Source organism: Orcinus orca, chromosome 6 (assembly GCF_937001465.1).
Source record: "Orcinus orca chromosome 6, mOrcOrc1.1, whole genome shotgun sequence".
NCBI lineage: Eukaryota > Metazoa > Chordata > Mammalia > Artiodactyla > Delphinidae > Orcinus > Orcinus orca.
In genome coordinates this window covers 99,342,052-99,368,766 of record NC_064564.1, presented here as the reverse complement: position 1 = coordinate 99,368,766, position 26,715 = coordinate 99,342,052, and the positions used below count along the sequence as shown (strand labels likewise).

The window sequence follows — 26,715 nt, the reverse complement described above, 5'->3', positions numbered from 1 at the left end:
AAAGAGCTCTCTCTAAATTCTCTTTTAGAAGATATTTGTGTATTGGTCGTGCTTCTTAAAAGAAGAACACTTTTCTTAAGCTAAATATTTTCTCGGCAATGATCTCATTGCTCCAAATTTAACACTGTTTCAATATTCTCTTTTAATTCTAGTGACAAATACTGATGAGGAGATAATTTTTTATTCTGTGGTTCCATGAACTCATCATTGGGTAGGATGTAGTTTTTTTTTTTTTTTTTGCAAAAAAATATTTGTTTGAAAGCAAAAAATGAGCCAATAGAAAGAACTGATGAAAGTCACACAATCTAACGTAGAATATCAGTATAATGTATTGTACTAACGTAAAATTTTCAAAATTTAAAAAACATGGTTGGGCTTCCCTTGTGGCGCAGTGGTTGGGAGTCCGCCTGCCGATGCAGGGGACACGGGTTCGTGCCCCGGTCTGGGGAGATCCCACGTGCCACGGAGCGGCTGGGCCTGTGAGCCATGGCCGCTCAGCCTGCGCGTCTGGAGCCTGTGCTCCACAACGGGAGAGGCCACGACAGTGAGAGGCCCGCGTACCACAAAAAAACAAAAACAAAAAAACAAAACAAAAAAAAAACATGGTTCATGCAAACATACAATGAAAACTTATCTAAGATTTTATTTAACCAATTCATGAGGGACTCAGCAAGATGTTGACTTCAAAGGAGAACTAGTAAGATAATAAGGTTTAAAGGAAAATGTGAAGAACATATATGTATATATATTACATATATTTCAGTTAGGAATGATGAAATGAATTTGCTAATAGATGCAAAACTGGGTAACTGGTTTATATCATATAAGACACAATCTAATTAGGTTTATCTTATTTTTTATCTGGCAGAAATCACCCATATCTCTACTGGAAAAATTAACTTGCATTGCTATGGACAAGAATCTTTTGCATTATCATCAACTTTCTGCAAGTTAACTTTACCCCTACAGAGTTATAAATAGCCTAGTCAATAGAAAGTCCATCAAAGGTGCACAACCCTCTAGAATCAATCTCCAGAAGGGCTACTACACAGCACCCCACTGAAAAGACACCCAGTAATCTCTTTTGCCCATTTCCAGATTTTGGATATTTTTCGACATCACCAATTAAAATATATATATATATATATATATATATATATATATACACTTATACACATATATACACAAATGTATTTAAATTTATTTATTTTTCAGGGGAGCATGGCAGAGAAGGAGAAATATAGGTTGGCTTAAAAATGTCTTGAATGTATTTTTTGTTGAAACAGTGACATGATTTCAAAGTTCATGGAGAGCGGAGCTTAACAAAGAAACTGTCTAAATAATAGGAGATAGTTTGCACTACCTGCACTGTCCATCTCCTGCTCCCCAAAGCAGGCTCTTATCTTTGCTGAGCAAAAAATAATTAGCAAGAAAGCCTGCTGCAAAAGGGCCTCGGAAGTGTATTTTTAACGACTTCTTTTTAAGGCTGCACAAGTGGAACCCTTATATGGGCGTGTTCATGGGTGGTTAGGGTTAGCGTGGGCTCAAGGCACAGAGAGAAAGCAAGTGAGGATATGGGTGAAGGAGTGGAAGGCTCTGCTCTTGGGGAGCCCTACAGACATCTCGAGCTGAAAGCCTTCAACCTGGAACTTATTTTTTCTCCCCCTGCAGCCTCTCTACCCTAATTTGCCACAATTCCCTTTGTGTTTCTGTCTCAGTGACTCCTGCCACCATCAACCCAGTTGCCCAAACCAAAAGTTTCGGTGACATCTGTAATTTCTTTTTCCTTGTCCACCACAGTCCACAGGCCATAAAATCCAGTGGATTCCACCCAATACCACTCTCATTTGCCACTTCTCTCCACACTCATTGTCAGTGCCCTGCTCCTGGACGTGTCCTCTCTTGTCTGGAGCCCTGAAGCAGCTCCAGGCCGTCGCCCTGCCTCCTCAGACCCAAACCCAATCCCACAGAGCCGACCCTGGGAGCCTTTCCTGATGAGGTCGCGCTTCTGAAAACCCCGTGACAGCTTCTGAGCAACCTCCTTGACATGCTTTATGAAGTCTTTATTTCCGCAGCTCACTGCCGCTCTCCAGCCGTCCGTTCCAATCTGAGGCGGTCCTGCTCGCCATTGCTAGAATACACTCTAGTCTGTCTCTTTGCCCACGCCTCTCACCGCTTAGACTCCTCTCCCGCGCCCTTCTCACTCTCAGGTCTTCGCTTACTTCTTCCTGAAGCCTCCCTGACGCCCCAAGCTGAGTGTCCTCGGAGCAGCAGGAAGTCCTGCCAGCTCTCTCGCCCAGACGGTCTTGTCGCCTGGTCAAGCCTGTCGCCCCTGGGTGGCCTGGACTGGCGGCTTCTCGCCCTTGGAGCTCCAGCCACGTCGCCCGGCTCGCTTTCAGCTTCTAGAAGATTCCCGCTCCTTCTGCCCCTCACCCCTCTTCCTTTGCCACCCCGGGGGTGCCTCCCTGAGCTCCCGACCGCCTTGGATCCCGCGATCGTTCCACACGCTTAGAGCACGGGAGACAGTTTCCTTCTGGCACAGTCCGGGACTCTACGTTCAGCTGTGTCACTAAGCCGGACCCGCAGCGTGTCCCCGGGCCCCCCGCGTACCCGGCGCGCAGCAGGGGGCACGGCCAGGTGAAGCCGCGAGTGGCTGAACGAGCGTCCCCCGCGGCGCGCGGGCCTGGCGGGGAGGAAGGGCCCGCGCACCGCCGCCGCCGCCACTCCCCGGGACCCCGCGGAGCCCTCAGCTCCCTAGCTTGGCGCCGGAAGCGGCCCGCCCGGCCCCCTCCCCGGGGCGCCCGACGCCTTATCTCGGCGCCTTGGGGCCGCAGGAGGAGTCGCGGGCGCGCCGGGAGGGAGGCGGCGGCGGTGGCATGGCCCGGGGGCCCCGGGGCGCCGGCTTCCCGCCTGGGCGCCTGCTGTCGCTCCTGCCGCTGCTCAGCCTGGCCCTCGGCGTGCCCCGAGCGCCGGGCGCGGACGGTGAGTGCAGGCGGGGAGCAGGCGCGGCGCGGCGCGGGGTCGGGGGGCGGCGGCCCGGACTATGCCGGGCGCGCCCCGTACGCTCCCCCGCCCCTGGGCCGGGCTGGCGAGGAGCCTGGTAGCTGGGCGCAGGTGGGGATCGGAGGGCGGGGCTCCGAGAAGCGGGAGGGCCTCCCGGGCGGGCTTCTCCGCCTCAGGCCCGGTCCTGGGCTGCGGGAAACAAATGCGCAGCGGCCCGGCCCGCGCCCCCGGGGGACCTGGCGCGAGTGGGGGCCGGGCGCGAGCGAGGGGAGAGGCTCTCTCCCCGCCAGGAGAGCCGCGCCGGGCGCGCGAGGGCGTGGAAGGGCGTTCCGCCTGCACTGTCACGCTTCCGGCCCGGCTGTGGCTTTTCCGCGACAAATTCTTGACCCGGAGCAGTTGTCTTTCTACCTTTTAATTTTTTCCCTTTGATGAAGAACCAGATGCTAATCGGGTGAGGAAGAAGTGTAAGGAAGTTTACGGGAATAAAGCAGTTATTAAGCCATTCATTCAACAGATGAAGGGTCCTTGAGTTTCCCTGTGAAGGGTGTGAGGGCCTTGTGCTGGTCCTTTCTGAGCTCATATTCTGCAGAAGACAGACAAGCAAATAAGCCATTTCTAGGCAGTTGGAGTAGTTTTTATTCCCCCTGCAGAACGCAGTGTTGAACGTGGTACGAGTTACGCAGAGGATTCAGACACGGATGGGAGGTGGCATTTACTCAAATAACTGTAATAAAGGCAGAACGCCATCAGAGGCGTTCTGAGGTGGGTGGTCAGAGGAGGGAAAGACTACTTCTGACCAAGGGAATCTGGTGGCCTCATGGATGAGGTGACCTTTGAACTGGGCCAACAACGATTGGTAATATTTGGTTATGGGAAGAGGAGGAAAAGGCATCCCAACTCAGAGCAGAGGGCACAGCAGCTCTCCGCAAATACGTGTAGAATGAATGAATTCCAGGTGGAGGGGACAGAGTGAGGAACCACACGAAGGCATGAAAGCACGGGGGCTGTGTTTCAGTTTGACTGGTATGTAGGAGGTGCGTGGGAAATGGGGGGCAGAAAAGCAGATTGGATTTAACCAGAAGGCAGAGTGTTGTGATTGGCAGACCAAGGCATTTAGACTTAGTTGTTCCTGGGCAGTGAGTAGCCATTGGAAATCACTGCAGCTTTTAGTACAGGGAGTGATGTAAAAGCTGGTATAAGAAAAGCTTCCAGCTTCCTTCATAAAATGAAACACTCCTCCTATAGTGGATGGCAAATTCTGTGTAAGGAGATATGAGGGGACTTTGTGGCTCAGACTCCCGTTCCCCTCAATTCTCTTTACCTTGGGACTTTACCATCACTGGACGGTGTTTTTCTTGACAGCCAAACCTCCTGAAATGGCCATTTTTATACATCAGATGCTCTGGTGGGCTTTCTAACTTCCTTCTCCAACTTGGTCTCCCACAGCAGTGTGCGTAAAAGTTTGCAGATGCTTGGAGCCTATTTCAGAATCTTTGTGTTAAGACTGTAGCCTAGGAAACTGTCCACTGGGGTCCCATTGGCTCGCTGGCCTGAGATGGTTGAACAAAGTAACTACCTAAGGCCATCCATCTGCAGCAGCTTAACGGCTGTGGGGTGAATTTTGGGAAATGGAAGCCAGGGTTACCTGGATGAGCCCCCTCTCCTTATGCAGGCATTTTCCCATCATTTACAACTGTGTAGAACCTGGTTTGATTAAGGGCAGGTTTCCTTGCAGTGGTCAATGTGGGAACTGACTGGATGCTTAGGGCCATTGAGGAAGTTGTAATATCTGTTCTAGAAGTTCTGAGGCCGGAAGACTGGCCCCACAGTCATGACAGCGGGAGATGAGGACTGCATGTAGGTGATAAGGTAGAAAGGGAACTGGAAGGACTTAATGACAGATGTTAAGGTGCAAAGGAACAGAAAAGGGAAGTTGGAACACTAAGGGTTTAGGACTGGGTGACTTGGGTATATGGGTCTGTGGGAGGAGAAAAAAAGATTTTTGAAGAAAGATGCCTAGTTGTTTTGGAGATCCTGAATTCGAGGTAATGCTAGGACTTTCGGAGAGATGAAACCAACAGGGAGTTGAGACTGTGGACAGTAAGTGTGTGCAAATGATGGAGACTCGATGGTCACTTGAAGCCTTGAGGTTGATAAGAGTAAGAGGACCAAGGACAGATTCTTGGAAAGACTAAGTTCAGATGGTAGATGCACATGGAGGAGAAAGAGCAGTGGCCACATAGATTGGAGGAAGACCAGGCTACTAGAGCATCAAGGAAACCAGGGGAAGGGGAGCCAAGTGAGTGGAGACTGAGAACAAGGCTTTGGATTTGGTGACTCTGTCAGTGGAAGCCAGAGCTAGCAGAGCACTGAGGGTGAGAGCCAGATGCAGAGGGCTCAAGTGAGTGCAGGACTTTGGCTGCAGAGTAGATATTCTTTAAAGAAGATAGAAGATAGAAGGAAAGAGAAGTTAGCATTCAGTTGGGCTGGCCAGGTCAGTGCAAGAAATTTTTTTGCTGGGGGAAGTGGTAAAGCAGACTCCGGCACGAATGAGGGGAATTATTGGGTAGAGGGAGAAACTGAAAATGGAAAAATAAAGGAGATATTTATTGGAGCAGGTCAGAAAGCAAAGTTGGTCTACAAGTGGGAAAGCTCGATAGGGAGAGGGGAGGAAAGGAGAAGAATGGAGAACAGCTCTTCCCTTCCCCCACAGCTAGCTACTTAGTGCTGTTCATTTTTCAAAAGCAGCCCAATTGTCCTCCCTCCTGGAGGCCCCTCTGTACTGTATTACATGGGCCACTACACACTTACTTATATACATACATATTTATAAGGTACCCTTGCTCTATACACTTACACCATATTGCAATGTAATTGTTTACTAGACTAAGAGCTCCTTGTGCGTAGGGACTGTGGCTTGTATTAGGAATCTGGTATGGAAATAAATGAAGACCACTCAAATGAGAAAAGGCTGTTTATTCAGAGCTTGCTCTAACAAAAGAGTCAGCGATCGTCATTGACATTTGTCAGAGACTCACAGGCAGGCCGGGGAGTGTAAAAACTTTACAGTGGAACAGAAAGGAAGGTTTCAGGTATGCCCGGGTTGGTTGGAGGATGTTGCCATTGGGAAGCTGGAGATAGCTTCTCTCTGACAGTAGGCATCTCGTGTGATTGGTTAGGGGAATGTATTTGGCTTTCTCTGATTGGTCCTAAGTTTGAAGCGTGGGCAAAAATTATGGAAGCTGTCCAATATTGATTAAATCCTGACCACTTGGGACTTATTGCTACAGAGGTTGTGGTTTGACTTCCTAGACTGATGGCTGCAGATTATGGGTCAGAGTTCTATTTTTATGTGTGGTCTGGGGTTGTCCATTTGCATATTCAGTCTCTCACGGTAACATTGCTGAATTACATTTAATTGTTATCCAACGCGTTTCAGGGAGGAGAGAGTGGGGGAGCCAAAGTCAGGTGGCCTGAGTGTGAGGGAAGGGTGAAGTGGTAGTTGGTAGAGCAGGAGGGTGTTGGTGGTGGGCACGGTGCCAAGCCCTAGGGGAACAGAGAGGTTAGGAATGGGCCAGGAGGGCTGGAACCAGTCAGTCCTGTTTCTTAACCTTTTCCTGGCATTGCTCTGAGTCTGGGAGCGGCTGGGGTTTGGGAAGGCCAGAGGGTGTGCAGAGGGCAGGCAGAGGCCTTGAGAGGCTTGGGGAGCGGTGGTAGAGAGGGTTGGGGAAGTTGTTACTGTGTAAAGTACACCTGACTTCCTGAATCGTGCATTCCATAGGCTTGGTCTTCACTCCGTCATCATGAATCACAGCAGCGTATTCCCTGTTCAGAGTGAGGAAGAGGAGGAAAGAAGGGAAATGGAGCGGGTGCGTGGTTTTGGAGTGACTTACAGTTGCTCAAAGTAATGTAGCAGGATTAGAGCCAATGAAGACGATCCCTGCCACGGCCTGTGTTCCCTCTCCAAGGACTTGGCCCTGAGCACATCCTCAGCTTCTGGTCAAATCCTAAAATGGGCTCCTAGGTCTCTGCAGCCAAAGGTGGCAAGAGGCCTATTGGCCTTAGCTCTGCAGAGGAGACAGGGGTGTTGAATTGCATGGATCTTAAAAAAAAAAAAAGGTATTCAGCTTGCTCGAGAATGTGGGGCAGCCTGTTCATGTGTGACATTCAGGACATAAACCTAGGGTGTGGCTGCTTTGCTCAGAGCTCTAAAGCATTGACATTGGGGTGCTCGGCATGGGTTGGTTCCTAGTCTGGAGGCCAGGTGTGGGACCCGCTCTGCAAGTTGGTCTTGGTCAAACAGGAAAATGGTCAGAAGAGGGCAAAAGAGCAAAAGCAGCTGCGGGCTGATAACCGTTTTACACAAGGAAAGGTTCTGGGTTCCTGATGGGGAATGGCAGCCCAGGGTTGGGGAGGAGAAGGGGACTGGATGATGGTTCCCATTGCCCCACAAGGATTATACTGCTTGAAAGAGTAGAGTGCTCTCTGTCTTGGCAGATTTTTATTTTATTTTATTTTTTATTATTATTTTAAAAATATTTTATTTATTTTCATTTCAGATGCATCGTGTCAGTTGCGGCATGCGGGATCTTTCGTTGTGGTGCGCAGGGTCCTCCTTGCAGTGTGTGGGCTTCTCTCTAGTTGTGGTGGGCAGGCTCAGTAGTTGTGGCACAGGCTTGGTTGCCGCACAGCATGTGGGATCTTAGTTCCCTAACCAGGGGTGGAACCCACGTCCCCTGCATTGGAAGGCGGATTCTTTACCACTGGACCACCACAGAAGTCCTTTGGCAGATTTTTTTTTTTTTTTTTTTTTTGCGGTGCGCGGGCCTCTCATTGCTGTGGCCTCTCCTGTTGCGGAGCACAGGCTCCGGACGCGCAGGCTCAGTGGCCATGGCTCACAGGCCCAGCCGCTCCACGGCATATGGGATCTTCCCAGACCGGGGCACGAACCCGTGTCCCCTGCATTGGCAGGCGGACTCTCAACCACTGTGCCACCAGGGAAGCCCCTTTGGCAGATTTTTAAAGCACAGGCTATGTTTTTGTTTTTTTCTGTGAGGGATGTTGGAGAGGAGGTCTCTCAGGTTCCTTCTGTTTCTGGAATTTGATGCCGTCTCTTACAAGCAATGCAATTTTCCATCGTGTTGCAGAAGACTTGGGAATGCTTTCTCTTCCTGAGCTTTGCGCCCCTTTGCTTATTTCCTCAGGTCATTGGATCTGTTTCCACATGTCTCCACGAGTTTGAGAGACAGGGTCTCAGGAAGGCTGTGCAGTGGGCTTGTTTGGTCTGACCGTGAATGGCTAGGGATGAGATTAAGATTTGAATTCAAGCACTCTATTTGTGCTTTTAACACTTCCTTCTTCCCTTGACAGTGGACAAAATCTCTTCACTGTTTTGTCACAGTAGCTGCTGTTATTTCAAGAGTGCATGTAAGTTGTTGCTTGAGTATTGAAATACAGAGCGAGAGGAGCAGTCTCAGGCTGGCAGCCTCCACTCCATCCTGATGTCGAGGTTTACGTGGTGTGCGGGGGAGGGGAGGGAGGTGTGAGCAGGGCTGAAAGGGTGAGGAAGCTGAATTTGCAACTTCTGAGTCAGGTATTACCCAGAAGGCTGGGAGGATGTGGAGGAAGCAAGGAGTGATCATGGAAATGAAGGTATTATGGTTCCCAGAATATCAGCCCCATGAATAGTTGGGCATCTGTCCACACAGTGATGTTGCTTTGGGTTTTTGCATCAATGCAGCTCTCCATCACTCTCTTCATTAGTATAACTGGGAGCTGGCTAGCTGTCAGTACCTTCATTTACTCATTAACAAAGAGCTGTTGAGTGGTTGTATTAATAATGTCTCACATTCTAATTGCTTTATGCGTATTAACTCATATACTCTTTAATCCTCAAAACAACCATATGAGGTAGGTTTATTATCATCCTCATATTACAGATTTACAGGAAACGGAGGCACAGAGATTATCAAGGATTACCCAGCTAGCAAGTGGCCAAGCTAGGATTGTAGCCCAAGTGATCTCTCTCTCTCTCAACCCCGCTCTGAACCAGTGTGTCTCCTACCAGGCACTGCATCATCCATGACTTGTTTCTAACAACAATAACAATATCTATGGAAAGAGACATAGATATTCATGTAAATTAGCTCTTTGTCTAGTGCTTTGAGCTCATACAGCATTTATATTTCTCATTTAATCTTCGCAACACGATCTCCGTCTTACAGATTAAAACCAGAGCTCTGACAGTTTCATTTGCCTTCGATCACATAGTTAGGGAACAAGAGAGAAGACTCCAACCGAGGTCGAGACACCAAAACCTGCCTGGTCCTCTCATTGTTGGATGTGGATTTAGCTGGCTTAGTCACTACAGGGTAGAGAAGGGAAGTGAATCTAGGAGCAACCCTCAGCTGGGGGACACAGTAAGAGTAACAAAGAGTACTTGTCAGGCTTCTCCTCCTAGATTTTTGGAGTCCGCACTCTCCTGTTTCTCTGCCAGTAATTCTAGGCATCCCTAGTGCAAGGGGAAGAGGGGGATCCCTCGCCCCTGTAGTAGTCCCCTCAGTTACCGTGTGGCAGCCACCTCTCTGCTCTCCTGAGCAGAATCTGCTGAAGACAGAAGTCAAGTCATCCTTGACTCGGATGTGAAGCTGCTGCCTGACACAGTTCCACCCCCAGGTTATAAGGAAGGCACAGTGGTCTTGACACAGGCCTGGAGAATTCTTCTCCATTGGGTTATTCTCTCTGTCACGTTGGCCCCATAGCTATGCTGTGCCTCAGTCTAGACTTGGTGAAAGATGTCTTCGATATTACCTTTTCTTTCCCCAGGATTCTGACATAAGTCCTTGAGACTGAGGGAGACTTTCAGTGTTGCTGGTAGTGCGGTGCATCTGGGATCTTCTTAGAAATGCAGATTCCCAGGCCCCACTCACACCTACTGAATCAAACTCTCTGGGGATTCTGTTTTAACAAGCTCTCCAAGTAGGGTGATCAACTGTCTTGGTTTGCACCGAACTGAGGGGTTTCCTGGGCAGGGGACTTTTAGTATTAAAACTGGGTTGAACTGGTTACTCTGTCTCCAGTGATTCTGTGTGTGTGTGTGTGTGTGTGTGTGTGTGAGAGACAACAGATGTTTATTGTTTTAAGTTGCTAAGTTTTGGAGTAATTCATTAAGTAGCAGTAAAAAACTATAAACTAGAAAGGAATAAATATGTAATTAATGTCTGCAAAATTTACAATTGTTGCAAAATTGCTTTGTAGACTAGTTGTATACATTTATGCTCTTCTCCAGTGATTCTTAACTGAGCTTTTGACCAATGGACACTATTGTGTGGTCAGATGCAGCCCCCAACCCCACCCCAGCCCCTGCCTTTCCTTGTATTGAGGTTGTGCTTCCTACCCCCCTTTTTTTTCCCCCAGAAGACAACTTTGTCCCTCAAGCAGTTAGAACTCAGAGGACCTCCCTACTAGGCCCTGCAGACTGGGCTAATCATGGCTGAACAAGAAGCTTCTTGTTTCCTCTACCTCTGGAAACCACTTTCTCTTCTGTGAGTGGTCTGGGAAGCCTTTGGTAGACTGGCACACATCTTGTCTTCTTCGCCAGTATGGGAAACAAACATTTATTGAGGGCTTCCCTGGTGGTGCAGTGGTTGAGAGTCCGCGCCCTGGTCCGGGAAGATCCCACATGCCGTGGAGCGGCTGGGCCCGTGGGACGTGGCCGCTGGGCCTGCGTGTCCGGAGCCTGTGCTCCGCAACGGGGGAGGCCGCGGCGGTGAGAGGCCCGCGTACGGCAAAAAAACAAAACAAAACAAAACAAAAAAACATTTATTGAGCCAAACATGACAGGTACTGTCCTTGGGGCTACACTTATGCTAAATTATTCCTAATTGGTCATTAAAACATGCACCCTAAGAATGAAGTGTCAGAACATTAGAGAGAAAGGACTTCAGGGGCCCTTGAATCCCTGCTACTCAAAATGTAGTCCACATGGCAGCTTGTTAGAAATGCAAAATATAGGGTCTCACCCCAGACCAACTGAATCAGAGCCTGTGCTTTAACAAGATCAGAGCCTGTGGGTGGTACTACTTTGCTTCTTAATATTTCGTGTTTATTAGATTCTTTCAACAGTTACATGAAGTAATCATTTTCTATCTAATGTTAGTTTCTGGAACTGGATGGATATAAAAATGCTTCCATCTTTATAAAGATAAGTATTCCATATAGGAAAAACATCAAACATCTTATCATTTTATTATTTCATTAGTATAGTGTTTGTGTCAATAGAAAAAAAGAATACAGATACATACATATGTATGTATAACTGAATCACTTTGCTGTACACCTGAAACTAACATAATACTGTAAATCAACTATACTTAAAAAAAAAAAGTTTAGTGTATATATCTATTATTGTTCTACCCACACACGCTGGGGTGAGTGGCCATCATTATATGGTTGACCACAGCTGGGTTTGTGGAGGTGACCCAGGACCCATTATTTAGAAGGTATTTCCAGGATTTTGGTTGCAGGTGATTATGGATTGACAGTGTCCTTATGGTACTGTTTTAAAATGTCGTGTATTAAAATGTTAAAATGGTTAAATAAATTTACCCCATCTTGGTGGACATTTAGTACGGAGACTCATTCTCCCTTCAGCTCTGTCTGTTGCCCCTATAATCAGGAGCCTTCCTGATCTGTTTTCTCCAGGTTGTAAAACTCCATCTTATGCCAGGGTGAGTTAGGGGATCTGAGCATCTAACTACTCCTCCATATTTTCAACTTGTTGCTTAACTCTCAGCCCCTACCCTTCATGCTTGCCTTCTGGGGTGCTAAGTGACTCCATTCCTGAGCCTTTCAAGTTGGCTTTTATTTACGTTTTAAATTTTATTTTAATTAATGTCCCCTCCCTCCCTCCCTCCCTCCCTCCCTCCCTTCTTTCCTTCCTTCCTTTCTTCCTTTCTTTGCTTCCTTCCTTCCTTGGCTTTTACTTCTTCCTCTCAGGCAGTTCCCATATGTCCATCTCTTTCATCTTCTGAAATATTGTCAACATCCTTGTCTGCTGTCCTCTTCTCTCCCAGAGTTTATACCTTTCTGGTCCTTGATTTCATTTTTAAATTTTTGGTGTGGGTTGCAGGTGTATTAAATCTGCTGTGTTTAACTGGAAGTCTTTCATTTGTACTTTAAAAGAAATTGTTATGTATTTTTTGTTACAAGCTCTTTCTTATTCCTAATGTTGTATGTTTGTATATACCCTTGTTTTCCTTCACTGGTCTTGAGTTTTGACTACTGGTCTTTATGATGCACTGACTTTGGCAAAAGTTTTTTGTTTTTCCAATGAATTTGAATATATTTTCTAATTCTTTAACATCTTTTTAATCTTTACTGAGTCCTAACCACCCCCCTCTTAAACCCCCATTTTGTTTTTTTCCTTTTTTTCAAGCTTCTTGTATTAAAATTTTAGTTTCCCCCATTCCCCCAGCCGCCTGCTTTTCTTTCTCTCTTTTGAAATATAAAAACATGTCAAACTCAAATTTTCTGGTGTAGATAAGCTTTTATGTATGGTATTAAACATTTCAATGTTGATATCCTCTTTGCCCCAAGAATTATTTAGGAGAGTGTTCTGTAGTTTCCAAGTAGGTTTTCTTTTGGGAATGCAAGTCTTATGTTTTATTTTGTAGTTTTATTACATTATTACATGGTAGTCAGTATGACCTCTATAATTTCTACTTTTTTGAAACTTGTTGCATTTTTCTTTATGGTCTGGGATATAATAAATTTTGTAAATATCCTATGGTTAATTTAGTATTAGTGATAAGCATGGCTTGTCTCATTTTTGTGTTATATTTTGTTTTAAAAAAAATAAAGTGGGCTTCCCTGGTGGCACAGTGGTTGAGAGTCTGCCTGCCGATGCAGGAGACACGGGTTCGTGCCCCGGTCCAGGAAGATCCCACATGCCATGGAGCGGCTGGACCCGTGAGCCATGGCCACTGAGCCTGTGCATCCGGAGCGTGTGCTCCGCAACGGGAGAGGCCACAACAGTGAGAGGCCCGCGTACAGCAAAAAAAAAAACAACAAAAAAAACAAAACCAAGCGTGGTTAAGAGAATTTATATATGTCCCTTTCTCAGTTGGTTTCATGCCTAGGGCAGCCTGAGACCTAAGTCTTTATTACCTGGGTGGTAATGGGGCCAAGACTAAGATGAAATTCCATGCTGATATGTTCTCCTTACTAGGCCACGCCTGATATTACAGACACTGGGAGTGCAACACAGTATCCCACATAGCCTCGGGTAGAAATTCGTGTTTGATCTTGGGCCATGTATCACCATCTGGTAGATTTGAATGTTTCAGGAATTTTAGCCCCAAACATTTTTGCTGCTTATCTAAATAATTGGGATCTGGTCATCCTGCTGGGACCTGGCTGTTATCTCACTGACATTTTAAACACATTCACCACTGTTTCCTTATAAGGAAAATGGATAGGGCAGTAGACGAGTTCTTCTTTCTTCCATTTGCTTTTTAAGTTGTAGGCAGTAGGACTGCAGTTTCCTTTATCCAGTTGGTCAATAAAAATACACTGAATGTTTATACCATGCCATAATGATGTATGGGCAAATGACATAATCCCTGTCCTTGAGACGCTCGTTCATAATAGCAAGCTGGGAAGATAGAGGTGGAATAGAATATACTGACAAATTAATATGGTTGATATGGAAATGTACAAGTGTTAGGGGCGCACAGAGGAAGGTTTAATTTTCCTCAAGAATGGAGGAATGCGGAAGACCTTAGGGAGAGTGTGATGATTAAACTGGGTCTTGAAATAGGAACAGGTGCTAGTTGGACAGAGAAGGAAAGATAGGCATTCTAGACGAAGGGAGCATCGTGACTATGGCATGACATAAGACAGTGGATAGCATGTATGTATGGGAAAGAGTAGCTGGCCTCTTGCCTGGGGAACACTGTGTGTATTTGGGTTTGGGAGCAGTGAGGCTGCAGGAGTTAGTCTGGGGTTAGACGGAAAAGAGCATTGATTGCCAGGTAGAGGGATTTGCACTTTACTCCATGGGCAATGGGTAGCTAAGAATGGGATAAGGTCTACCCTTCATAATTTTAGTATTCAAATTTTGGTTCTCCATTTTAACTGTTTATTACCCAAAATGTGACTCACCTAGAGTAGGTGATTGAAATGTTCTTTTCCTGATATATATAATTTATGATTCAGCTTTAGATGTCTGTGCCACTTGCCATGAACATGCTACCTGCTTGCAAAGAGGAGGGAAGAAGATGTGTATTTGCAAATACGGATTTGTGGGCAATGGGAGGACTCAATGTATTGGTAAGTTCTGAATCCTGGGTTAAGTTGAAAAGTTGAGTCAAGAAACAAGATTCTCTAGGGTTAAAGAGTTGATGTCCTTGGGGGGAAAACATTATTTTGTTCATGTGTTTTTATTACAAGAAGTTTTGTCAATTATAATAAGTCTTTGTTTTAGTGTTGGGATGTATCCTTTCTCTAGCGTTTCCAAGGAATTATCCCTCATGTTAGAGGTCATTGAACTTGAATCTCTGGAAACTCTCTGACCTAACACAGATTTGAAATCTGTTTTAACTCTTGAGTTTAACTTAACAACTTGAGTGAGTATTGCATTTTTTAATTTCTCTTGTTGTTTTGATAGGAAACTATTTAGTACCGTGGGGAAAAACAAAACACAGTTGCCAACGTTTTGGCTGATTAGTGAAATAATGTTGCTTTGAGTCTCATGTCTACCAGGATCCATCCTCCAAATTTTTTGTAGCTGTGACCCTTTAGGGTCTTGGATGACTTAAAGAAATACAGACACCTTTGGGCTAGAAACATCTGGGATAATTTTTTGTCTCATAGCATTCACCATGCCGTGAGAGTCAGACAATATCCAGGTTCAAGCCCCATTCAGAGAGAGGGAGAGTTTCATAGTAACTTTGTAGTAGTGAATGTTAAGATAATCACAGTTTCCTCCCAGCAACCATGTTACCTGCAGTAAAAATATGGATGGTTTTGCCTTGTAGCTGTGGACTGACAGTATATACGGCCTTGTTGTGGTATCTTTGTTTTTGTTTTGTTTTGTTTTTCCTCCCTAAAGAAAAATGGCAATTAAGTCCTGAGTTTAAAAAGCCATATTCTACTTCACAGGTACACGTTTTCACAATCACACACCATTGCCCGTTCCTGCAGGCTGGAGTTGGGCCTTCTCTCTTTAGAATTCTGCCCATAAGATTCTTCCCCCACTGCTTACGAGCAGGTGCTTAGAAATGAAGTTGGGATTGGGGAGCACGGACAAGGCTTTTCTACTCCCTCCCCTACTGAAGTCCTCCTTTCGTGAAAGCTCACTGCAATCTTGATTGTTCTTTGAGTTCTGAGCAATAGAAACGTCTCTGAGTGGGTGGAGGGGGCTTTATCAATTTATGTGGTACTCGCTCCCAAACACTACACACTGCATATCCCAGTACTTGGCCTGATGAGACCATGCCGTAGGTTACAGGTAAGATCATAGGTGTGCCAGAGGTGCTATAACATGGTATTATGTCAAGGGACCTAAGAATTCTAGAATCTCTTACAAACACAGATGTCCCTTCTGATGAAGTCTGCAGGGGAGATACGCCTCAGAAACAATGGCAAAGGACAGGAATATTCCATCTTATGCACAGGTGGACTTGTATCTGAAACCCCCGTGCCCTGCTCAGTAAGCTGGACTGACTGGACACTTGGCCTGGCAATGCCTTGAGGGTCTGTTCTGCTAGTCTGAGCTCTCATGCAGATCTTACCACAGATGGTTTTAATGATGAATAGTGTTCCAGGTTTAATTAAATTAAAAAAAAGATAATATAAGAAAAATGAAAAAAATAAAACCCCACCAGATTTTGAGTGGGGCTGGCAGGGGGCAGGGGGGGGTTGGCTCTTGAGTTAGCAGGAATGGAGTGCAATTGTGGGAGGCGACTGAACTGCTTTGAGGGAACCAGTAGTGGAATAAAACACTAAATAACAGACAAGAAAACTCCAGTTCATAAGTTGATGATATCCCCCCGCCAAAAAACTAGCTGGTTAGATCAGCTCTCAAAGGATGCAAAAGAAATTGGTCACAGGAGTTTCCTCTGATGGTAGAGGCTAGGGCAGAGTCAGCAAACTGGAGCTTGGGGGCTGAACTTCACTGCTGCCTGTTTTTCATTACTAATTTGTTTACTGATTGTCTGGGACTGCTTTTGTGCTCCAAAGTATGCATGAGTAGTTGCAATTGGAGACCTATGACTGGCCTTTGACAGAAAATGTTTGCTGACCCCTGGGCTGGAGGACAGAGATGGGAGGGAGGTTTACTTTCATTTTACATTGATGTCAAATTGTTGAATTAGAAATACTTGGGGCAGGTTCTGTGGTCTCATCCAGCATCCCATGTTCCAGCCCCTCCTCACTGGGTGATTAACATTATTTATATGGATCACTGACGATTAGCAGGAGCTGCTTCTGCCTCAACATTAGCCCTGCCCCTGGGTGAGGCTTGAGCACTAATTCCATTGTGTCTCCCGGTAACTCAGAAGTAACAAATTTTCCAGTTAATCATTGGATGTAAAATCATCCTACCTTGGTTTTTGTTAAAAAAAAAAAAAAAAAGCAAGAGAATGGTTGGGCTGGAAAAGTGGGATTCTGTTGGATTTGTTTTCCCAGGTCTATGACAAGATCTTTTTAAGTGTGGAGAAGTTCAAAAAGCATTCCCTTCTCCCAATCTTCAAATAAGATGGACTATCAGATTGAGATGTTGGGTTTCTCTTGTGGTTTTGTAATACACCTGGTGCAAGACTACGAGGGGCCCGTGTCCTGTAGTCTGAGAAGCATAGTGAGAGGAGAAGAGGCTGGGGAAATAGATCTTTCTGCTGTTGCCACAGAATATTGATTCTCAAGTCCGTAACACAGGAGAACAGTCTGGGTGATTGATCGTGGGATGGATTGACAGCCCTTTCTGTGCGTTGTCTCAATGTATCAACAGATAAAAATGAGTGCCAGTTCGGAGCCACTGTGGTCTGTGGGAACCACACGTCTTGTCACAATACACTTGGAGGATTTTATTGCATTTGCCTAGAAGGATATCGAGCCACAAACAACAACAAGGTGTTCATCCCCAATGACGGCACCTTTTGCACAGGTACTTGGGAAGGGGGCTGCAGTGATGGCAACATGGTGACGGCAGGACGGTGCCTGGTACCTGGGATGTGGAGGAGGGCGAGGGTGGAGACAGGACATAGTGTGATTTAAGGGAGGGACTCTCCTTTGTCTATGAGGGAAATTTGGACTTGGACTGAGTATTAGTTCATATTAGGGAATTATTGTTCACTTTGTTAGAGGGAATAACTGTACTGGGGTATTTAGGATAATATTCTTATTTTGGGAGCTACATGCTGAAGTACCTAGGGGTGTTATTATGAAGTATCTAGTGTTAGTTTATCTGTAAGGTACTTTAAATGGCAAAATGTGAACGATTGTTGAATCTTGAGGGTAGGGGTGGCACTAGGGGAGACTGTAATATTCTTTTTCTTGTTCTGTGTGTTTGAAAAGTTTTATAACAAACAACAAGGGGGGGCTCTCCGAGATGGTATGCCATCTGCAGTTCCCTTGGAGTGACTCTGGTACCCGCCAGCTCTGTGCACATTGCCCACGGGGTGGGCCCTGTGATGCAGCGGCGTGCTGCACCTGTTAGGGATGCGGGCTTGTCTCCTGGAGGAATAAGATGAGTGAGGAGTGAATAAGTCGAGCTTTTAGGATCTCAGTAGCTTTGAAGGTCAGATTTTGGGCATATGTTGGTCAAATACAAGGGGTGGGCAAAACCCTCCTAATTTTCAGTAGCTCCTGTATTATCTGAACTCTATTTACAGCCTGTCATGATAATATAGCTCTTAGGTTTTCTAAGAAAATCTTTGAACAGTAATGAAGAGGAAAGGCAGGAAAAGACTCCTGGTTCTAAGATGGCTTTGCATAGTCTTAATGACTCTCCTTAAAAGCTTTGTGATATTTAAAGGTTTGGGGGAGAAAAAAAGAGAGAGGAGAGCATTTTTTATCTTTGGTTTTGATGCTCAGATTCATTCTCCCTCTTGACCTGTACCAAGGTAAAAATCCCTCAAAGGGAACATTTGATTTATTCTTGGCACGACGAATGAACACATTCCCTCAAAGAAAACATTTTACAATACCTTGTTGTTTTAGGTAGCAAATTACTTGCTACATGATTGCAGAAGTGCAGTGTTGCAGATTTAAATTAGGTGCCTTAAAAAAAAAAAGATACTAATTAAAAAATAAAACAACCTCGGCACTTCCCTGGTGGTCCAGCGGTTAGCACTCTGTGCTCCCAACCCAGGGGGCCCGGTTCGATTCCCGGTCAGGGAACTAGATCCTGCATGCTGCAACTAAGAGCCCACATGCTGCAAGGAAGATCCTGCTCAGGGCAACCAAGATCCTGTGTGCCGCAACTAGGACCTGGTGCAGCCAAATAAATAAATATTAAAAAAAACAACCCCTTGGTCTTCCCTGGTGGCGCAGTGGTTGAGAATCCGCCTGCCGATGCAGGGGACACGGGTTCGAGCCCCGGTCCGGGAAGGTCCCACATGCCGCGGAGCGGCTGGGCCCGTGAGCCATGGCCGCTGAGCCTGTGCGTCCGGAGCCTGTGCTCCGCAACAGGAGAGGCCACAACAGTGAGAGGCCCACGTACCGCAAAAAACAAAAACAAAAACAAACAAACAAAAACAACCCTTACAAGATGATGATCTGGTGTTCAGTTCATTCAATATATTTACATTTTTCATGCGCTTTCTATGTGCCAAGGTTATGCTAGTGGGAGGTGACGGCAGACAGCTACTTTTGTATCAAGTGTTAGTCATGGTAAGCAAAGGGCACTTTCCAGAATCCAGAATCTGTGGGGGCACTTACCTTGGAAGTGGGTGAGAGACTGGAGGACATGATACCTGAAATTGTGTTTTCAAGGCTGTGGGAGTTTGACAGGAAAAACTTTTGTAACTGTATATATCAGTATAGTTTCCCAGAATGCTTTCTGTTTTTAAAAAGGTAGGAAGAAGAAGAAGAAGAAAGAAATATTTTATGCAAGATCCAAAGAGATGTCAGCCTAGGAAGAACCAATCTTCCTGGAATAAAATCCTGATCTAGGCTCTGCTTCTGTTTATTCTACTCCTTGTAATTATTTAGTAACCTTCCCCTTCTTAAAAAAAAAAGAAAATTGAGCTATAGTTCACAAACCATAAAATCTACCCTTTTGAAGGGTACAGTTCAGTTGTTTTCAGTATAATTCACAAAGCTGTGCAATAATCTCCACTATCTAGTTTTAGAACATCTCATTAACACAAAAAAGAAGTCCCATATCCATTGGCCGTTATCCCCATGACCTTTTTTTTTTTTTTGAGGTCCCCATTTACCACTTTGTAAAAGCCGAGTGATGACTTTTCCTGATGACACTGAGTTTCTTCCATAATCACAGTTGCCACAGAAACATCAGTGTCTTTAGGTGAGGCAGAAGCTTAGCAAGTTTTGGGGTATCAGCAGTTATCCAGTGCTTGCCTGGAACCAGAAGATTGTGAATCCTAGTTGTTGAATTCTGAGACATCCTGGGACCTGGTGTTTATTGTACTCTGCAGGGTTCAAGTCAAGTTCAGGAGCTTGTTGCAGGTAGGCCTCTGGAGGTCACTGCGTATAGATGAGGAATGAGTTGCAGGGGTTCTAGTGCTGGAGAACCTGCAGATGTTCTGGCCCCCAGGCTGCCCCCGGAATGACTCCTGGCGATCATGGGAACTTTGCTATGAGCCATAACCCAGAGGAAGAAGCTCTGTGGTACTTGTGGTGTGAGGGCATTCCAGAATGCCAGAGGCCTTGACAAACATGCCATTGTCCCTCTTTGGTAGTGATGGGGCCATGCCTGAGTTCCTCCTGCAGTTTATCATCTCCCACACTTTACTCTTGCCTCTTCCCTGCCTTTTGACTTGAGTGGGTCAAGAGTAAGTGGAGACGGACTTCCCTGGTGGTCCAGTGGGTTGGAATCCGTGCTCCCAATGCGGGGGGCCCTGGTTCGGTCCCTGGTCAGGGAACTAGATCCCACGTGCATGCCGCAACTGAGAAGCCCGCATACCGCAACTAAAGATCCTGCATGCCGCAACTAAGACCCGGTGCAGCCCAAATAAATAAATAAATAAAAGAGTAAGTGGAGAGAGATGAGACTGATGTGAAAATAAGGCTCAGGGCTGTCATCTCTCTACCAGCATGACTCCAGATAGGCATGGCCCTGGTGTGTGTGCCAAATAGGCATTGACCCCAGCGTTCAGGGTCTGCTGAAAACTGCAAAATACTCTTTCTGTGCCTTTGAATTCCCCAGCTCTTGGGAATCCATCTTGGCTCTATTGACAACAGCAACGTTCTTTTTCATAAGCTCATTTCCTGCAGTATAAGGGCCTAATGCCATTTCTTCTAGAGAAATGTAACAGCACTTCAGCTTTGGCTGAGAAATGAGAAAAATGGGGGTTGGGTGTGTGTGGGGGGGAAAGAACCTGGAGGGAGTGAATGCTTTGCTTTGCCATTTGTCATCTCCTGGAACCTGCTGCCCCAAACCTGCATCCCATAGGTCTGCCCATGGTGAAGTAAACACCTTCATTCCTACACGTAAATCACTACCACAACTGAGACCAGTGTAGTCTGTTGGTGTCTCTCGCAGGTCAGGAGCCTTGTTTTCCATGTGAGCCTCTGCCCACAAGCTTCTCAGCTGCCCTGTTGTTTCGGGTCCCGGAGCAGCCTGCTGTGGTCTCAGACACAAATGCTCAGCCCCATCGAGATGCTGCTTGCTCGACGTGGGCTGTGCTCACTAGCCTTGCAGCCATCCTGAGATTTCTCCCAGTGCTGTCTCCAACAGAACTTTGCTGCCCAAATCCCAATCCTTTGTTTTAGCTGGATTTATCCCTAGAGTCATGCTTTACCACTCTGGAAGAAAGAAGAAGCCAGGAAGGATAAACCCAAGGGAAAAATCACACTGGGGACGTGTTGCTCGCTACTGCCCAGAGCAGTGCTCATAGCCATTAGCTCCTTGCCTTACTCCCTGTGGAATCCCCTGCCTCCTGCTTAGGTCTCCAACTGTGGTGGGTGACGGCCTCAGACCCCTGCTACTGCCCCAGTGCCTTGGAAGGAGAGGCCAAAGATTCTCAATCAAAAGGTGGTTAAAACAAAGCTCCATCCCCCCAAATGCCAGAGGCCTTGACTAAGGCACCATTGTCACTCTTGGGGAGTGATGGCGCCGTGCCTGAGCTCCCCCTACAGGTTAACATCTCCCACCCTTTACTCTTGCCTCTTACTCGCTCAAGCCTCAGGATATAGATAACCCAGGTTCTTTCCAAAGGCCCTGTTGAGTATAGTAAAATATATACACAGGGTTCTTTTTTACTCTATTAATTTAAAGTTTTGGGAGGAGTAATAGGGACAGGAGCTGGGCTTAAGTTTATTTTTGAACAACTGTCTGTAAAGTAGGCTTTCCTAAGCAAACTATCAATATTAGCAAGATTGTGAAGGAGGTGCTTAGCCCTTTAAGTTCAGGCTCTTTGTTCATGGCCAGCGCATCTCTGAGCATGAATATGTTTTTTTTTTAAAATATTTATTTATTTACTTTGGCTGCACCAGGTCTTAGTTGCACGGCACATGGGATCTTTAGCTGGGCATGTGGGATCTAGTTCCCCAACCAGGGATCGAACCTGGGATGCCTGCGTTGGGAGCCCGCTGTCTTACCCACTGGACCACCAGGGAAGTCCCCATGAATATGGTTTGAAAATGGTTTTCCACTTATTCAGCTACTGTTTTTGCAAAAGTTATGTGTCAAGAAAGGATGGAGCTGTTACCCTAGGATGAAGCTCTGGAATAGAGTCTGGGTGAATGGGTCATTTACTTCTTTTTTTGTAAATTGAAGTATAGTTGATTTACAATGTTGTGTTAGTTTCAAGTGTACAGCAAAGTGATTCAGTTATATATATAACTTTATATATATATATTATTTTCCCTTATAGGTTATTACAAAATATTGAGTATAGTTCTCTGTGCTATACAGTAAGTCCTTGCTGGTTATCTATTTTATATGCAGTAGTGTATATATGATAATCCCTAATTTATCCCTCCTCCCCACTTTCCATAGTTTACTTCTGATTATGAGGATCCAAAATTGTTCTTGCCAAAAGGAGACAGAAGAATAAGTCAATATTTCCCCCCAGAGAAGAAATATAGCTTTATCTTGTCCATTTATTTTAAAAAATACTTATGTAGAAAAGTCAAGCAATTAGGGACACATATAAAGGAGAAAGAAAAAAAGATTACCTAATATTAACCCAGAGTCAACAACTCTTTTTCTTTGGCTGTGTTGCATCTTCATTGCTGTGCGCAGGCTTTCTCTACTTGTGGCGAGTGGGGGCTACTCTTTGTTTCAGTGCGCGGGCTTCTTATTGCGGTGGCTTCTCTTGTTGCAGAGCACGGGCTTTAGGCGCATTGGCTTCAGTAGTTGCAGCACGTGGGCTCAGTAGTTGTGGCTTGCGGGCTCTAGAGCACAGGCTCAGTAGTTGTGGTGCATGGGCTTTGTTGTTCCATGGCATGTGGGATCTTCCTGGACTAGGGATTGAACCTGTGTCCCCTGCATTGGCAGGCGGATTCTTAAGCACTGAACCACCAGGGAAGTCCCTGAATGGAATTTATTACATGGCTGTACCATGTTACTTAACTCATTTTTTCCCTATTGTGATTGTTTTTCTGTTTTTTGCCATTATAAGTAATGCTCTAATGAACATTTTTGTACTTACATCCTTACAAGTAATTAGCTCCTTGTTATAAATTCTGGAAAATAATTTCTATGTCCAAGGGATACCTACACATTTTACATTTTGATGCATAGTGCCAGACTGTATTCCAGAAAGTTCATACCAATATTCTGTCTCACTAATCATTTCATGAAGGTCTTCATTTCTTCACATCCTTGCCAACACTGGATAATATCAATAAATGATATGAATTTAACAGTTCTGATTCTAAATGGGTGTTTGTGTTCCTCTAATGTGGCTTCTTAAGATGTAGGTTTCTGAGCTGAACTTGGCATTTGAGGAGGGAATGTGGCCTCTGTCTTAGAGCATTTAGATCTAGTGCAACAAGCCATGTGGCCACTCCCCTGATTCCAGCCAAGAATCCTGTGACAGTGAGTGTATGCATGTGCACGCTCATTGCTCATGGTCAGGGTCAGGGTTATGAAGGAGTGGCTTGTGCTCCAGGAAGAACTGACTCAGTAGAGAGGCAAGGTCCACTCACTTATTAGCTAACACGTATTGAGGACCAAAGGTCAGCCAGGCACTGTGCTAAGTGCTTTCCACATGTTTTATTTAATCTCTGCAAAAAGACCTACTATAATTAACTTCATTTTACAGAAGTGATTTGGAAAGGTCAAGGAACAGGTATTAGTACAAATAGTAAGTAGCAGAATCAGTTCTCAAACCTGGGTCTGTTTGATGTTCAAATCCATGAAAAGACTTTAAATATAGAACACTAGGGCCCTGGCACGAGGTCAGAGTGTCCTGCTCGGTTTTGCTACTTTCTACCAAGGAGTTGTTCTGGCTGTGGGTAAAATTAAATAATCCTATATATAGAATGGGGCATAGGGAATTTTCTCCCTTGATTAATTAAGTATGTTAATAAGGTTGCTCAGAACATTTTTTCTTCACAAGCAAACATGTGGTAACCTTGGACACCCCATGGAATCTACCACTACGTGGAGAAGCTGTTCTGATGAATTTAACGTGTTTATCCAGCCAAGATTCTAGAAGTTTATTTACTTATTTTTAAATTTTATTTATTTATTTTATTTATTTTTGGCTGTGTCAGGTCTTAGTTGCGGCAGGCAGGATCTTTGTTGAGGCATTTGGGATCTTTCGTTGCAGTGCTCAGGCTTCTCTCTAGTTGCGGTGTGCGGGTTTTCTCTTCTCTAGTTGTGGCCCGCAGGTTCCATAGCGCGTGGGCTCTGTAGTTTGCAGCACACATGCTCTCTCGTTGAGGCATATGAGCTCAGTAGTTGTGGCGCGTGGGCTTAGTTGCCCTGCGGAACGTGGGATCCTAGTTCCCCGACCAGGGATCGAACCCTCGTCCTCTGCATTGGAAGGTGGATTCTTCACCACTGGACCACCAGAGAAGTCCCTCTAGAAGTTTAGAAAAGGGCTGGTTTGTGAGCATTAGGAGGTAGCAGGGGATTAAAAGTCAAAATCGTGTCATACTCATCTCAGTGATACAGGGTAGATACATCTAGACATCCTTAAGGCAATTGATATCTTCGACAATCTCTGTGGACAAGATAGAGAATTGTTGATTGGATGATGGTACAATTAGACTGTAAAGGGAGAAAGGGTGTGGCATAGTGATTAAGAATAAGGTCCGAGAAGCCAGATGTCTGGCTTCTGATCCTGGCTTTTGCATTGCTTAGCCTGTGTGACTTCAGTCCAGTTAACCATTCTATCCTTCAGTTACTTCATCTATAAAATGGGGATAATAATAGCATCAATCACCCAGAGTTATTGTGAGGATTAAATAAGATGGAAAATAATCAGTAATAAATAATGAAGTGCTTAGAACAGTGCTTGGCATGTACAAGATGACATGCAGGAGTTATTGTTATTAACAATCATTATAATAATTATTGTTATTAGGCTGTTGAATGGTTGTACACGAAGCAAACTGATTAATGCCTATAGTGACTCATACAGAGCTAATCAGTATCTAGAAACTCCAGGTCTTTTCCATACCACTGCATCTTTGCCTTATAATACTTGGAGCCCTTATTTTTAGCAGTCTACTGAAAAATTCATTTTTCCCACTCACTGTCTTTGAGGAGTCTGAGGCAGGGGGACAGGCTGGAATATGGCTTCTGTGTTAAAGGTATATACATAAACACATTTTACAAATTCCTCAGTGGAATAAAAAAATCTTGATAAGCTAAAATGATGGATCCAATCTAGGAACACATGTTAGATCCTGCAGTGTTGAAATCATTTCTAAAGTTTGTACTAGATTGAGATTGATTTTATTTTATATTACTTTTAAGAATCCTTTCTTAACAGTTACCCAAACCTCCATGATTCTGTTATCAACAATTGTGTGTTTTACTGGTTTCATTTCTTACCACTCTTTGTTGTGTTTTATGATGTCTTCCCCTTTCTTGACATTATTTATTCTGATGTTTTTCACTGGCTCGAGTATTTTCTCAAAATCTTTTTCAGAAAGGAAATGTCAGTAGTGTAGTTCTTGAGATCACTCATGTTCTAAAATGTCATTCCTTTGCTTAAATATAGCACGATGTTTTGCTCTCTTTTCCTTAGAACTCTATAAATATTTTTCCAGTGCTATCTAGCATTTAGTGTTTCAAACAAGAAGTCCTGGGTCAGACTGGTTCTCTTTTCCTCATAAATTACCATTCCTTTCTCTCAGGAGGTTTATAGATTTTTCTCTTATTCCATGAAATTCAGAATGACTCATTTTTCAACATTCATGCCTGTCACCTTAAAAGGCTATTTGGATTTGAATACATAAGCCGAGAGATTTTTCTCTTGATATTAATTCTTATACATTTACTCCATTCTCTTCTATAATTCCTTTTAAATAGATATTGAATATTTTGGGTCTGTCCTCATATCATTTTTTTGTCCCATAGTTTCTATCTTATATAATTAAGATTTCTATGTGCTTTGGAGAATTCCTCAGGTTGAAATTTGTGAATTTATTTTCTAGCAGTGACCAACCTATTATTCAATGCCTCCACTGAGTTTTTATTTTTGGCATTCATATTTTGTTTTTAATTTCTAAGACTTCATTGTTTTCTCAGAACTTCCCCTCTTTTTCATTAATACAGTATCCTCTTAACCTTGTTTGGACTTCACAGTCTCTTCCTATGTCAAGAGTGTCTTGGTTATTTCTTACTGCATAACCCCACTCCTCCCACCCCACCACTACCCCAAATTTAGTGGTTTAAAACAACAATTTATCATTTGTCACAATTCCATGGCTGCGTGGTTTTGTAATGTGTAGACATAGTCAGCTGGTGGCTGGGCGAGGCTGTGCTGTGCTGGCAGGTGAAAGAAGGCCTCTCTCAGGTCTTCCCTGGCAGCCCAGTGGTTAAGACTCTACGCTTCCACTGCAGGGGGCAAGGGTTCGATCCCTGGTCAGGTAATTAAGATCCAGCATGCCGCCCGGTACAGCCAAAAAAAGAAGGCCTCTCTCACACATGGCTCGGGCCTTGATGCTGGCTGTTCACCAGGCCACTTTAGCTCTCCTCCATGTGGCCTCTGTCTTCACACGGCATCTCATCTTTAGGACCTCTCTCCCAAGCACGGATTTTCTTCAGCATGGACACTGGATTCTAAAAGAGGGAAAGAGGGGGACTTCCCTGATGGTCCAGTGGTTAAGACTTTGCCTTCCAATGCAGGGGGTGCAGGTTCAATCCCTGGTCGGGAAGCTAAGATCCCACATGCCTCAACGGCCAAAAAACCAAAACATAAAGCAGAAACGATATTGCAACAAATTCAATAAAGATTTTAAAAGTGGTCCACATTAAAAAAAAAAAAAATCTTAAAAATAAATAAATAAATGAGGGAAAGAGGAAGCTACCAGCCATCTTCTCAGGCTGGGTCCAGAGCAGGCACT

At 45.0% G+C, this 26,715-nt stretch overlaps 1 protein-coding gene across 13 annotated transcripts in view; it reads left to right on the top strand.

Annotated features, from left to right (window-relative positions):
* Nucleotides 1-2,137: 2,137 nt before the first annotated feature.
* Nucleotides 2,138-26,715, top strand: part of SUSD1 (sushi domain containing 1) — a 141,805-nt gene continuing 117,227 nt past the window's right edge. For 11 of the 13 annotated variants that reach the window (XR_007477858.1, XM_033427450.2, XM_049710962.1 and 8 more), the window contains exons 1-3: nt 2,138-2,982; nt 14,221-14,334; nt 17,012-17,167. Coding sequence is in view for 12 of the 13 variants with exons in the window: in XM_033427450.2 (XP_033283341.1) it covers nt 2,877-2,982; nt 14,221-14,334; nt 17,012-17,167 (376 nt within the window). In the remaining variant the exon portion in view is untranslated. Of the gene's footprint in view, nt 2,983-3,260; nt 3,455-14,220; nt 14,335-17,011; nt 17,168-26,715 lie in introns of those variants that run through there. The other 2 variants (XM_049710964.1, XM_033427453.2) reach the window with 2 other exon arrangements.